At 52.9% G+C, this 13,366-nt stretch overlaps 1 protein-coding gene across 3 annotated transcripts in view; it reads right to left on the bottom strand.

The window, feature by feature from the left end:
• Positions 1-10,577: 10,577 nt before the first annotated feature.
• The window catches only part of DUS2 (dihydrouridine synthase 2), a 59,980-nt gene continuing 57,191 nt past the window's right edge, over positions 10,578-13,366 (bottom strand). For 2 of the 3 annotated variants that reach the window (XM_037816369.1, XM_037816370.1), the window contains exons 14-16: positions 12,583-12,670; positions 11,430-11,503; positions 10,578-11,208 (exon numbers count right to left, since the gene is read on the bottom strand). In XM_037816369.1, coding sequence (XP_037672297.1) covers positions 10,980-11,208; positions 11,430-11,503; positions 12,583-12,670 — 391 coding nt within the window. In that variant the 3' untranslated portion in view covers positions 10,578-10,979. The remainder of the gene's footprint in view (positions 11,209-11,429; positions 11,504-12,582; positions 12,671-13,366) is intronic. The other variant, XM_037816371.1, reaches the window with a different exon arrangement.

The raw sequence follows: 13,366 nt of genomic DNA, 5'->3' as shown, positions 1-13,366 counted from the left end.
CCTCTGACAGAGCCATAGGATGATATAGCTTAGGACTCGGAGCTCACCTCCTCCCCATAAAAGACTTAATGTAACCTTAGGATATGCCCCCACCACCGCCTCCCTGCTTGTCGAATTGAGAAAATAGGCCTTCATCCAGTCCCCCTAACTTGTTCCACCTTAGGGGACATAGGAGCCCTGGAGAAAAGCCAAAGTTTAGAAAAGTCCTTTTTTTCATGCCACACATCCTCCCAAAAGCTCTTGTTTGATTCCTCTTCTGTGCTTGCTACCAATTCCCATGCCAAGGCTTGTCATAAGGGACACAGACACTGTCCTTGAGCAGCTCTCAATCTGGGAAAGGAGGTAAGACCAGCCAACTACAATCTAAGAAAGTTAGTTGCTGAAGTCAGCACAGGGCGCTGGGAAGCCAGGGTCAGCACTTTGTCCTCAGATGCTAGGCTGAGGAGATCGGACTTGATCCACAGGGCAGCGGTGAGTACGGAAGAGTTCTGAGCTGGAGGAAGACCTGGAAGAACGTAAGTGTCAGGACTTCAGGGATGAAATTCTCTGCCCTTCTTTGTACAAAGACCAGTGTTCTTTCTGTTGCCTTCAAAGGACCTATCACCCTCTTCATCCTTAAATATCCCTCCTTCTCCCACCCATACCAAAACCACCTGTCTCCAAAACGTGATGAGCTTAAGAGAAGCCCTCAATGAAGGTGACTTGAATGGATGGATAGATATTATGGCCACTAGCCCAGGGAGGGATTTGGGAGTCTTAAGTGGCTCCATCTAAGGTGAGTGTGGTAAGGGATGCAGTGGGCAGAGATTTCAGGCCTGACTAACTTGTCCCAGCCCTTGAGCAGGGCGCTCTAAGACCAGAGCAGGCACCCCCAAGGAAGGGCCCTTAGCTGAGTGGTGCCAAAGTGAGACTATACAAGGCCCAACATATACATCCAAGATCTTTGCCAGATATCAGTCACAGAACATTCACTAGCCCTCCCCACCTCTGACTCCCCTGTGGCTGACCCTCTCCCCAGTGCTTTCTCTGGGTTCCTTGCTCCTCCTTCCCCATAGCTCAGAAATGAACCTGACCCTGCCAAAGAAGGGTCTTCCCCAGGGAAACCACACTGGTGGGAGACGAGGCCTAAGGACAGAGCCCAGCCCACCAGGGAAGTGGACCTTGGGACTGGGGCCTCTCTGTCCTTTTCCAGTGGGGATATGAGAAAAGTTAAAGGGGACATCTTGATTTGGTAAGAAAAAAATAGTGCCTAAAGCTTGGCAGCTGGAGCTGGATCAAGCCCCAGTATTGCTCCTGAGTGGGGCCCCTTCTCCAGGAGCACTGGTTTGGGAAGTTAGGGCAGCCTTGGCATGGACTGACCGCATTAGCCACACAGTGCCCTATCACAGGGCTAGCCTATTTATCTTCCAGCCAGCCTTACACAGGCAGAGAACAGCTGATCCCAAGCTCTAGGGAAGGCCCTCAGGTCCAGAGAGGACTGGAAGTGACTTGCCCACAGTCAAACAGCAATGTACTCTGGGAGGCAGGTGGTAATGCTTTATCCTTATCTGCAAACAGGAAAGCATGTGTGGGTGCAGGGAGGGACAACATCAGAACCAAGACAGAGGCCTCACCCACCCAACCCTTGACTCTGAGCCCAGGCAGGGCTGCCAGAGAGCAGTGAGGCCAGCCCAGGACAGATGGCAGACACACAACGAGGGGAGAGAGGGAGGACAGCAAGCACAGCTTTGGCAGCAGGGCTTCTCCTGTGCCCCGGAGGGGGAATCCCCCCTCCCCAGAAGAGCCTGTAAGAGAGGAGAAGCAGCCTGTTTACAGCTTAGAGCAGAGGAAGCGGGGGAGGCACAGGGCAGGGACCTTTGGTCAGAAAGCCCCTCCCAGTTAGTGGGGGAGGCCCCACAAGTTGTTTGTTTCTCACTGCCAGGAGAAAATTAAAGAGAATCTGCCACTTCCTTCCGCCCCAAGGGGGATGGGAGGGGAGCAAGGGTAGGTGGTGTGGGCATGCAATTCCAAGTGCCCTAAACTGCTGTGATCAGCAGCTGCCAGTCGCCTTTCCCAGAGCAGGTACCTTACTAGGTACAGGCTCCAGCCAGCTGTCGGGCTTGGAAGAGACTCTGGGAAGCAGTCCGAGCAACCCCACGCCACTGGGCTGGCCCCTTACTGGGGCACCCTTACCCTAGTCTTTCCACCAGATTCTGTATCACCTCTCATCAGGAAAATCAATTGATGCCCAGTGCCTCAGGTTTACCAACAGTGGAATGGGCTTCTTGGGTTTTCCTGGCCCAGCCAAGTTCAGTGAGCCTGAAAGGTGATACTCCGTCCCTCCACCCCCATCCAGACCCCTAAGGATGGGTAGGAGATATGCTTCAGGAAGCTGCAGCTCAGGACAGAGGATGGGGAATAAAAAAATTATACCGGGACACTGTGGAAAGCCGCCTCCCGAATCGGGCCTAGCGTATGCGCTGCAGCCTGCTCTAGAGTTACCCCCGCCCATCGAGTGAGCCAAGATGGCGCCTGCATCCTGTTTCCGCATAGTGACGCATGTATCCGCCACCCGCTCCTACCAATCGAAATCCTGTATACGCGATACTAGCCTAGAAGCTTATTGGTTGTTAATTGTGTATAAAAGGTCTTACCCGGACGGGGTAGGGTGAGACAGCCCACAAGGAGCCGTGCCTGACGGCCACATCGAGGCTGCTCTCCCACGAGGCGCCGTGCCCCGTGTGGGAACCAGTAACACAGAATGTTCATCTAGCTGTAGTAAAGGGCTTGCTTTCACAACTGCCGTGTGGTTCGAGTCGTGATTCATGACCAGGTTAGTTCGCGCAGTCTGCATCTCTCTCTCTCCTTCCCTGTTTCCCCTCGCCGGCCGGGAACCAGGGACCGAGCGGGGCAGCGCCGGACAAGTGGTGGCCCGTACGGGGAAGCTCCTCCTCCTGCCTCGCTCTCGACGGTCCCTCTGTGAGGAGAGCAGCGCTGCGCGTCGAGCTTACGGCGGACTTCCCGCGCCTGATCAACGCGAGAAGGTGAGTGCGTCTTATTACATGATAGTTAGGGCCCGTGGGTTTTCAGGTGACCCCGGGGGACTCGGAAGAGCTCTCCGAGTGACTGAAGTATAGTGCCGACTGCAATCATGGGGCAGTCCGGAAGTTCACCTCTCTTAGCTCCCTTAAAGAACCTTTTGAAACAACGGGGTATCTCGGTCAGGAAAAGCTCCCTTCAGCGTTTTCTTGATGATGTTGATACTTTTGCCCCTTGGTTTGCCTGCACCGGCAGCCTTAGCCTACCCTCTTGGATGAAGCTCGGTCGCGACATAGACCGAGCGCGCCAGACGGGCGTGTGTATGGACCCGATTCTAGTACCCATATGGGAGACCGTCCGTGCGGTCCTTGAACTAGAATCGGCTACCGGCCTAAGCCCGTCCTCTGTCTTGCAAGAAGCACGGTGCGCGCTCCAAGAAACCCAGTCAGTTTCGTCAGCGGACGGCTCCTGTAAGGGCAAACCGCCGGAGTCCAGTGACTCTGACTCAGAGTCAGATAGCGATACTGACGAGAAGGCGGAAGCATCCCCGCTAATTGAGTGGGAGGAGCCTCCCGCCACACCCGTGCGGCCTTCCGCCCCCGCCAATGTCTACCGCTGCACCCCCAGGGACACCCCAGCTCCCAACTGACGCCTTGGGCGGTCCCACCAAAGGACCTCGCCGAGAGCTCCCTCTAGTGGCCATGCCCAGTAAATGTAATTATCCTTTGCTGCCAGACCCGGAAACCCCGATGGGTCGGTCAGGGGAGGGGCAACCTTTGCCGTACCCCCCGCCCGAGTATACAGGCCCTCAGGACCCTTTGCCATTAGGTAGTGGTGGGAGACATTTCTGGAGATGGAACCCTTTCACAACATTTAGACCTTTTGGCATGCTGGGTGGCTACCAGCCACTTGAGCCGCAGCCAGTCTCAGAAATGTACCCGGTTATTATCAATCCCCAAGGTGGCAATCGGCACGAATCATATGATTACAAACTATTGAGGGAATTGAGGCAGGCCGTCCATCAGTATGGCCCCAATGCCCCTTATACCTTGAACATGATCGAGAACCTCTCTGCTCTAAATCATACACCCGCAGATATTTTTCAGCTAGCCCGTGCTTGCTTGCCGTCAGGCCGATTCATAGATTGGAAAGCATGGTTTGAGGAGTTAGCTGAAGAGCAGGCCGCAAGGAATGCGGCGGGGAGACGTGGCGGGTGGAATGCTGACATGCTGTTGGGGAGAGGCGCCCATGCCCAGAACCAAACGGGTTTCCCACAAGAGGTCTATGCCCAGATCTTCCGCTGTTTTGTGGGTGCCTGGAAAAAGCTAACAGGTGAGGGAGAGGCTCAGGCCTCACTCAGCAATATACACCAAGGCCCCACAGAACCATTTGCGGATTTTGTAGCCAGGATGCAAACCGCAGCTGAGAGAATCTTCTCAGATCCAGGAGTAGCAGAGACTGTGGTTAAGCAAATGATTTTTGAGCAGTGCAACAAGGAGTGCAAAGTTATCCTGGCACAAAACAGAGCAAAAAATTTGACAGAGTGGGTCAGGCTCTGTAGAGATGCTGGCAGCCCTTTAACTAATGCAGGTCTAGCTGCCATGCTAGCCAGCTCCCTACAGGTGGCTACAAAAAGCCCGAGAACCTTAGGGGCAAAGTCTAACGGGTGCTATGGCTGTGGCCAATCAGGGCACTTTAAGAGAGATTGTCCCAATAGACGTCAGCCCCCTGCCACTCAACGGTTTGGCGAACCAGGTGCAGCAACCAGGCCGTGTGGCCGTTGCCACAAAGGCCCCCACCGCGCAGAAGACTGTAAATCGGTTTTCGATGCGCAGGGTAGACGCCTCTCTGGCCGCCCCGAGCAGATTCCAAAAAACGGGAAGAGGGGGTCCGCCCTTTCGACGGACCCCCTTGCATGCCATTCGACAACACAGGATCCGATCAAATTCGTGCGTCCCCCGGCTCAGCAGGACTGGACCTCTGTGCCACCTCCAGACTCGTACTAACCCCCTCCATGGGTGTCCAGTTAGTAGGGACCTCCTTCAAGGGGCCCTTACCGGCTGGTACTGTAGGGCTCATATTGGGAAGAGCATCCACGGCCCTGAAAGGATTAACAGTTATACCAGGACTTGTAGATTCAGATTTCACAGGCCGTGCCCAAGTTATGGTTCAATCTCAGCGGGGCACCTTAGTCATTGCAGAAGGTGATAAGCTGGCGCAGCTCCTGCTCTTACCCAGCTTACATGCAGTCTTTCCAAGCAGAATCAGACAGAGAGGGGAAAAAGGGTTCGGATCCAGTGGAGCGATTTTTGAGGGACTCCATATGTCCCTGGAGTCTCGACCTATGCTAACCATTAAGGTGCAAGGCAGATCTTTCTTGGGCCTGCTCGATACAGGGGCCGATCGGTCTATCATAAGACAACAAGAATGGCCCCCCACCTGGCCAACGAGCAGGGCGGAAGAGCCCATTAGAGGAATAGGCCAAATTTCAGCGCCCATGCTCAGTGCAGCTGCCCTTCATTGGGCCGATGAAGAAGGACACCAAGGCAGTTTCCAGCCTTATGTATTAGCCCTGCCTGTGTCTTTGTGGGGAAGAGACATTCTGACCCAAATGGACGTTACTTTAATTAGCGGCTACTCCCCAACCTCTAAGCGACTGCTAAAAGAAATGGGGTATACCCCCGGCAAGGGTTTAGGAGCTTCACTGCACGGACGTGCGGAGCCTATACAAGCTGCCCCCAAGTCTGACAGACGAGGCTTGGGTTTTTCATAGGGGCCACTGAGGAGAGATTCCCACCCACACCTATAAAACTAAAATGGAAAACCGAGGCTCCGGTGTGGGTGCCTCAGTGGCCCTTGCCACAGGAAAAACTTGCAGCGTTGCACGCCCTAGTATCAGAACAACTAGAAAAGGGCCATATCGCCCCTTCCACGTCACCGTGGAACACCCCTATATTCGTAATAAAAAAGAAATCTGGTAAATGGAGACTGCTACATGATCTAAGAGCTATTAACGATTGCATGGAGCCTTTAGGGCCCGTTCAGATGGGACTGCCCCTCCTCTCGGCATTACCGGAGCACTGGTCGATTTTCATCATAGATCTGAAAGATTGCTTCTTTTCTATTCCGCTCCACCCTGAAGACACCCCTAAGTTTGCCTTTACTGTGCCCTCTAGTAATCAAGAGGAGCCCTGTCAACGCTTTGAATGGACAGTCCTGCCCCAAGGCATGGCTAATAGTCCTACCATGTGCCAGCTGTATGTCGCTGCGAAGCTAGCTAGCACTCGGCAGCAGTTCCCTCAAGTGAAAATCATCCATTATATGGATGACATTCTCTTAGCCCATAGAAACACAGATCTTCTTAAAACAGTTTTGTCACATTTAGTCCTTACTCTTAGAGAAGCTAACCTAGAGATTGCCCCTGAAAAAATCCAAATGACTGACATTACCACTTTCCTGGGGGCGAAAGTCGCACCCACTCATGTTTCCCCCCAAAAGGTGTCTCTCAGGCTAGACAATATACACACTCTCAATGATCTACAAAAACTCATGGGGGATATCAATTGGATCCGTCCATACCTAAAAATACCCAATGTCAAACTAACACCTTTGTTCGACCTGTTGAAGGGGGATTCTAATATAAACTCACCTCGAAGCTTCACTCCAGAGGCAAGGCGAGCACTATGCCAGGTGGAACAGGCGCTCAGTGGCGCTGCATTGAAGAGAATAGACCCTGATGAGCCTTTTGAAGCCTGCGTGCTGCCGACAGAATTACAGCCCACTGCGGTACTGTGGCAGCGGGGGCCGCTGCTCTGGGTCCACCCTGGAGTTTCCCCCAAAAAAGTCCTAGAGCACTATCCTACAGCGGTTGCAGACTTGGCCCTAGAATGCATTAAAAGGGCTGTGCAGCATTTCGGTCAGCAGCCCAAAAATCTCAGGGTGCCTTATTCTTCCCAGCAGCTTGAGATACTCACCGGATGCATAGATCAATGGGCCATTCTCCGGTGTACATTTCTTGGTCCCATTAACAATCAGTTCCCTAAGGCTCCTCTCTTGCAGTTTGTCACCCGGCACCCAGTGATTTTTCCCAAAGTAACCTCTCCTAGGCCACTAGCAGGCGCCCCCACCGTATACACGGACGGCTCCAGCTCTGGAACAGGGGCGTATTGTGTGGAGGGGGACACTCCTAAAACAGTGCTCTTCCAACCACAAAAGCCTCAATGGGTAGAACTGCAGGTTATCATTGCAGTCCTGGAAAGCCTTTCCGAGCCCTTAAATGTCGTCTCGGATTCTGCTTATGTTGTGAACTCTGTACAAATTTTAGAAACGGTGGGCATTGTTAAACATTCCTCTACAGTAAGGACGTTCTTTGCCAAACTACAGGAGGTTATATGGACCAGGCAACACCCTTTTTACATAACCCATATTAGAGCCCACACAGGTTTGCCTGGCCCTATGGCCCAGGGGAACCATAGCGCAGATGTAGCCACTCGACAGCTGCACATCTTTCCGACGCTGGTACCGTATCAACAAGCCCGAGAATTCCATGCCAAGTTTCACATCAATGCAGGTACCCTAGCTAAGCGGTTCAGCATACCACGTGCAGCTGCTCGAGATATTGTCCGAGCCTGCAACAATTGTGCAGAGCAGAGAGCAGTCCCCTCGGTTGGGGTCAACCCTAGGGGTCTCACCCCAGGGGATACTTGGCAGATGGATGTCACTCATCATTCAGAGTATGGTAAGATCAAGTACTTACATGTGTCGGTGGACACATGCTCCCAAGTTTTATTTGCCTCTGCTGAACCAGGAGAAAGAGTCTCCCACGTCATTGCACACTGCCTTGCTGCATGGGCAGCTTGGGGTAAGCCAAAGACGTTAAAGACGGATAACGGGCCTGCCTACACTAGTAAATCCTTCCAAAAATTTTGTGACAACATGGATGTCCAATTAAAACATGGCATCCCCTATAACCCTCAGGGGCAAGGAATCATTGAAAGAGCGCACAGATCTCTCAAAGACTTGCTTAAAAAACAGAAAGAGGGTATAGGCCACGGCCTGTCCCCAAAAGCTCGACTGTCTGTAGCCTTGCTCACATATAATTTTTTAAACGAAAATTCACAAGGAATGACACCTGCCCTGCAACACACCACCCCGAGTCCTCCGCATAGAGGTCTAGTCCGTTGGAAGGATGTCCTGTCGGGGCAGTGGAAAGGCCCTGACCCGGTGCTCAGCTGGGCCAGAGGCCCTGTTTGTGTTTTTCCCCAGGAACCAGGACGTCAACCAGTGTGGGTTCCGGAAAGACTGGTGAGAACCGTGACATCACCTGAAGAAGCCAAGGAACAGCTGTCAGAAACGCCAACGAATATACAACCTGAACCATTAGACCAAGCCTCCGACCCTGCTGATGATGGCGACGACCGACAAGACGATAATAGTAGGACTGACCACCCCGCGGTTGCCCAAAAAGAGGATCGGTAACTCTGTTCTTTGCTCTCCTATAGCAATCCTTCTAATCTGCCTTTTTCTTTTTAGTGGAACTATATTTCCTCCACAAGCTTCAACGAGTCCTTCCCCCTCACCAATGACACACTGATCCTCTCTTTTGCTAACCTCTCTGTCAAGGTTGTCAACACCACAGTTGCGGCGAATGCTACTTGTGAAACTGGTAATGGCGAGTTAAGTAAGGGAGTCTTGCTTGAATTTCTTAACGTTACAGGGAAGAGCCGCCAGTCTTGTGAAGGGATCTTGAGTAAAAAGGAGACTCAAAGGTGCCTTTTCCTTCCAGGGCTTGCTCCTACAGTCTGCAACCGTTCCAAAGACCCGGATGCCTCGCCGCCCCGCTATCCTAGTGTATCGCCCAAGTTATGTCTGGCTCCCCGTCAAGGCAACCGACTGGGTTGGCCCTGTTTCTCAAGTTGTTTCACTTAACAATATCCCCTTCTCTAAGTCTAGGCGTCCAAGAGGCATAAAAGAATGGCTATCGAATGCTGCCAGTGTAGCTTCCTCTTTGTTTGTCCCAACGATCGGGCAGGCTGTGCTACAAGCATGGACAGATCGGCAGCTCGCCATAACGATGGAAACGGTAAATGGCTTGGTCAACCTTACCCGAGACGTGCTACGCCGCCACAATCAGATGCTGAACTTAAATTTCCAGGCCATTCAGAAACTCCAAGCGGAGATAGATGAACTTGGACTGGAAATAGATGGACTCTGGAGAGTGCTTCAGCAAACATGTGACACCCGGTGGCTTACGGTTAAACTCTGTGTCACTCCTGTCAGGGCCAACGTGACCGGAAGCATTTCCAGAGTCTCTGATTGGCTGAAAAGGTCATATTTTCCTGAATTTGTTAATCTCTCCCAACAGGTGGAATCTAGTTTAGACACAATTGGGGGGATCAAGTTAAAACCCGTTAAAGTCGATCTCTCTGGGTTAGGCGAGGTTCTACAGAAACTATTGCACAGTGTTTCTTCCTGGTTCTCTTGGCCCAATTTAACTAATTGGATCCTCATTGCAGTGGGATTATTGGTGGGATTAGTCGTTGTTAAATGTTTGCTAGAACGCCTGTTTCAAGCGCAGCAGCAATTGCGTGTTACCACTATGATGGCTATGACTCCCACCTCTGTTACCCCCCGATAGTGACCGATTTATTAACCATACCCCTTCCTGGTCGCCTCAGGTGGGGCGCTTTGGAGCAAAATTTGTAGCGAATCGCATGGCTGTTTCTCGGGTGTAAAAGGCGACACCAGTAGTCATAATTTTGTCTCAGGTGGGTCTCTAGGGCAGAGTCCTAGTTGTGGCCAGACTGGACCCTAGCCATTGCACAGAGACACCTAGTGACACCCCCGACTCTGGTTACTGCTGTTCCTGCCCCCGTCGTTGTTCCCCAGTTGCCAGGCAAAGCACTGCAGGGAGAGTCACGTTGTTTCCAGCTTACGGACTCTCCGGTCTCCATATGACGTGAGCATTCTGGTTGGTGCTAGAGGCTCCGCCGCTGGATGGCTGAGGCCTAGTCCAGACTCCCCAAAGCACCAAAGAGGTTGTGAACCATTTGGGTTCACGGGAGCACGCTCATCACTGGAGACACTGGGTCAAAAATAAATAAGAAAGGGGGAGATGTGGAAAGCCGCCTCCCGAATCGGGCCTAGCGTATGCGCTGCAGCCTGCTCTAGAGTTACCCCCGCCCATCGAGTGAGCCAAGATGGCGCCTGCATCCTGTTTCCGCATAGTGACGCATGTATCCGCCACCCGCTCCTACCAATCGAAATCCTGTATACGCGATACTAGCCTAGAAGCTTATTGGTTGTTAATTGTGTATAAAAGGTCTTACCCGGACGGGGTAGGGTGAGACAGCCCACAAGGAGCCGTGCCTGACGGCCACATCGAGGCTGCTCTCCCACGAGGCGCCGTGCCCCGTGTGGGAACCAGTAACACAGAATGTTCATCTAGCTGTAGTAAAGGGCTTGCTTTCACAACTGCCGTGTGGTTCGAGTCGTGATTCATGACCAGGTTAGTTCGCGCAGTCTGCATCTCTCTCTCTCCTTCCCTGTTTCCCCTCGCCGGCCGGGAACCGGGGACCGAGCGGGGCAGCGCCGGACAGGACACAAGTCTGTGTGCTAAATTACCCAAGGCCGAAGCAGCCATCTATGGGTGGGGCTGAGGAGCGTCTTTATTGCACTGCACTGATGTCAAGCAGGGGAGGTGCCACCTGAAAAGCTCCTGTTTTCAAAGAAAATACTGAAGTCACTGGGAACTTGGCCCTGCCATGCAGGCTCACCAAGAGATGGGATCCATTCCTGGGCACCCCTGGGCCCAAGCTCCAGGCTGATGGCACAGGCCAGCACCTCTAATTTCTGTCAGAAAAAGCTAGTAAATTCCTCAGTGGTGCCTGGTTCATGCTCTGGCACCCACAGCCACCTTAGGGTCAAGCCCACGGAAGGGGTGGCCAGAGCAGAGACAGTGGTCACCGGCCTTCCAGCAGGCTCTCTTCACCTCTTCCCAAGGCCACAAGGGGCTTCTTACAGAGCTCCCCAATCAGTTCCAGCTCCTGAGCTCGGGGCTCTTGGTCAGGGGCCTCCCGCTTGCGCTTGTGCAGGGAGGGGCTTTCCTCATCCAGCCGACCTTCAGGAAGGCCCTGGCTTCGCAGACAGACGATGGCAGCAGCCTGTTCCGCCAGTTTCTTGGATTTGTCCCTGGGCAGAGGAGGTATAGAACAATAAGAGAGGAAGGCAGGTAGCCTGGTTGCGGAACTAGAGTCTGGAAGCCCTGACTCTACACACCCTTGGCAGAGATTCTACCAATACCGAGGAAGAGGTCACCACTGCCCAAGCACACCACCTATCAGCCCTCCAAGGCCAATTTTGGGTTCAGGCCCCCAACATCAAACCTCATGCCCACTCATAAGGGAACTCACCATGAGGTGGACTGATACTTCTGCTCAGCAACAGTGACAACAGAGCAGAACAGGCGATCGAGGGGGCGTTGAACCTGGTACAAAGAGAGCAAAAGAAACAGGGATGGCTGCACAGGGGCAAGGGGAATTAGCCCTGGAGGCCCATTGCCAGGGTCACATTGCAGGCAGATAAAGGGAAGGAATTCCCATCTATGTCAAATGAAGGGCCCCCAGGCCACTTGTAGCATATTTTCCTCCCAAGCAGAAGTGCCTGAGGAAGAAAGGCAAATAGACAATGACATCAGAGTGTGTCAGGAGTTCTGCTAGGGACAGAAGGAGCCTCCTCCTGCTTACATTTGGATGAGCCAGGTCCCCAAAGATGAGGAGTTCACCAGATGGCAAAGGGGTTAGAGGGGACAAGGATGGGGGCAGAGAAGGCACACTGGGCAGAGGAACCAGGTGTTGTGGCTAGAGCAGAGGGCTGACTGGATGAAACCTGAAGCAGAAAGGCATGTGGGGGAGCTTGTGCTCCATACTAAGGTGCCGGGGCTTGATACTAAAGGCACTGGGGAGCTGACGAAGACTTGAGCAAGGGAGACAGAGGTCAGATTTGTATTTTGGAAAAGTTATTCTGAAAGAGGGGGACACAAGACCCAGAAAATACAAGCCTGGAGGCCAGGGGGCCAGTCCAAAAGAAACAGAGCAACCTAAACAAGGTGTGGTAAAGGAAGACTGTCTCAAGGTTTCCACCCCAGAATCCCATATCTGGGACCCAATTCTGTGTCCCATTAGCTGAGGCCTGGTCCAAAGACATCTGCCTTTTAGATTTGAGCTTCCTTCCTAAGCTGATTGGCCCTTTCCTGAGACTTCTCCTCTGCCTAAAAAATACCACTGGAAGGGACTGACCAGCGAGTCCACAATATTTAGGTCCCTAAGTTCAGTTTTCTGAAAGTGGCCTGAATTGGACATTAGACCCAGAGACAAGAGGGGAGGGCATAACAGCAACTGGCCCGGTCACTTGCAATCTCTGCATTCCCATGGAGTTGTGCAATGCTAGCCTCCAGCCAAGCAATCTGGAGTCCAGGGTTCAAGCTAGTGGTGTGCTGGGGTGACAATACCAGTGGAGGCAGTGCTGTAGAGCTAGCTGCAGGGCAGGCCAAAGCCAGGAACTCACTGTTTCATATACAGGCTGGGCCAACTTCTCCCTCCGGCACCACTCCAGCAGGCACATCTTGGGGGTGATCTGGGGTGGGTATGCTCTCCTGGGGAAGGGAAGGGAAGGAGTCAGGGCCTACCCACCATCACCACTCCTTCCTTGAGCAGGGGCCCTATTTAGTTCCTGACAGGAGCTGCAGGAAGTGGAAGAATTGAGGCATGAGGCTGTTGCCTTAGGCTCCTGAACCTACTCCCCTGAGCTTCCATCCCTGCCCACCTGTGGCTTAGGGCCTGGGTCCTACCTAAAGGGAAGGTGGGCTTCAGCATGCTTAGGGGTTAGGGATGGGATGTGAACTCCAAGCACTCTGAGCCCAGGCCTGGAAAACAGCCTTCAAACAGCCTGGAAAGAAGGTCCAGTTTGCCTCTCAAGACAAGATCAGGAGGAAATATAGATGGCCAGACAATGGCCTCAGGATCTAGCTAGGTGCCCATGCTGATTACATCTGCAAAGTGTTAGGATGATCCAGCTGCTGCCTTGGACACAGAAGACTCTGGTTCCAGAGTTAGTCTGTGACAGGGTGACAAGATGGCAAGAGCCATGCTCCTACTTCCCACTGGGAGCCCTCTCTGACATATGACTGCCCAACAACTGCCTCCCCCAGCAAGCCCTTGCCAGACAAGACTGGATCCTGGTCTGGGTTTAGAGATTGGAAAAAGGCTCAGATTCTAGATGGCAGAGGACAGAGATAAGGGCACCATTCAAAGCTGAGTTAGAATCTGAGGCGATAATCAGCCTGAGGCCA

This window comes from Choloepus didactylus, chromosome 22, assembly GCF_015220235.1.
Source record: "Choloepus didactylus isolate mChoDid1 chromosome 22, mChoDid1.pri, whole genome shotgun sequence".
NCBI classification, from domain to species: Eukaryota; Metazoa; Chordata; class Mammalia; order Pilosa; family Megalonychidae; genus Choloepus; species Choloepus didactylus.
The sequence above is the reverse complement of the archived record's forward strand: the minus strand, read 5'-3'. Positions and strand labels throughout refer to the sequence as shown.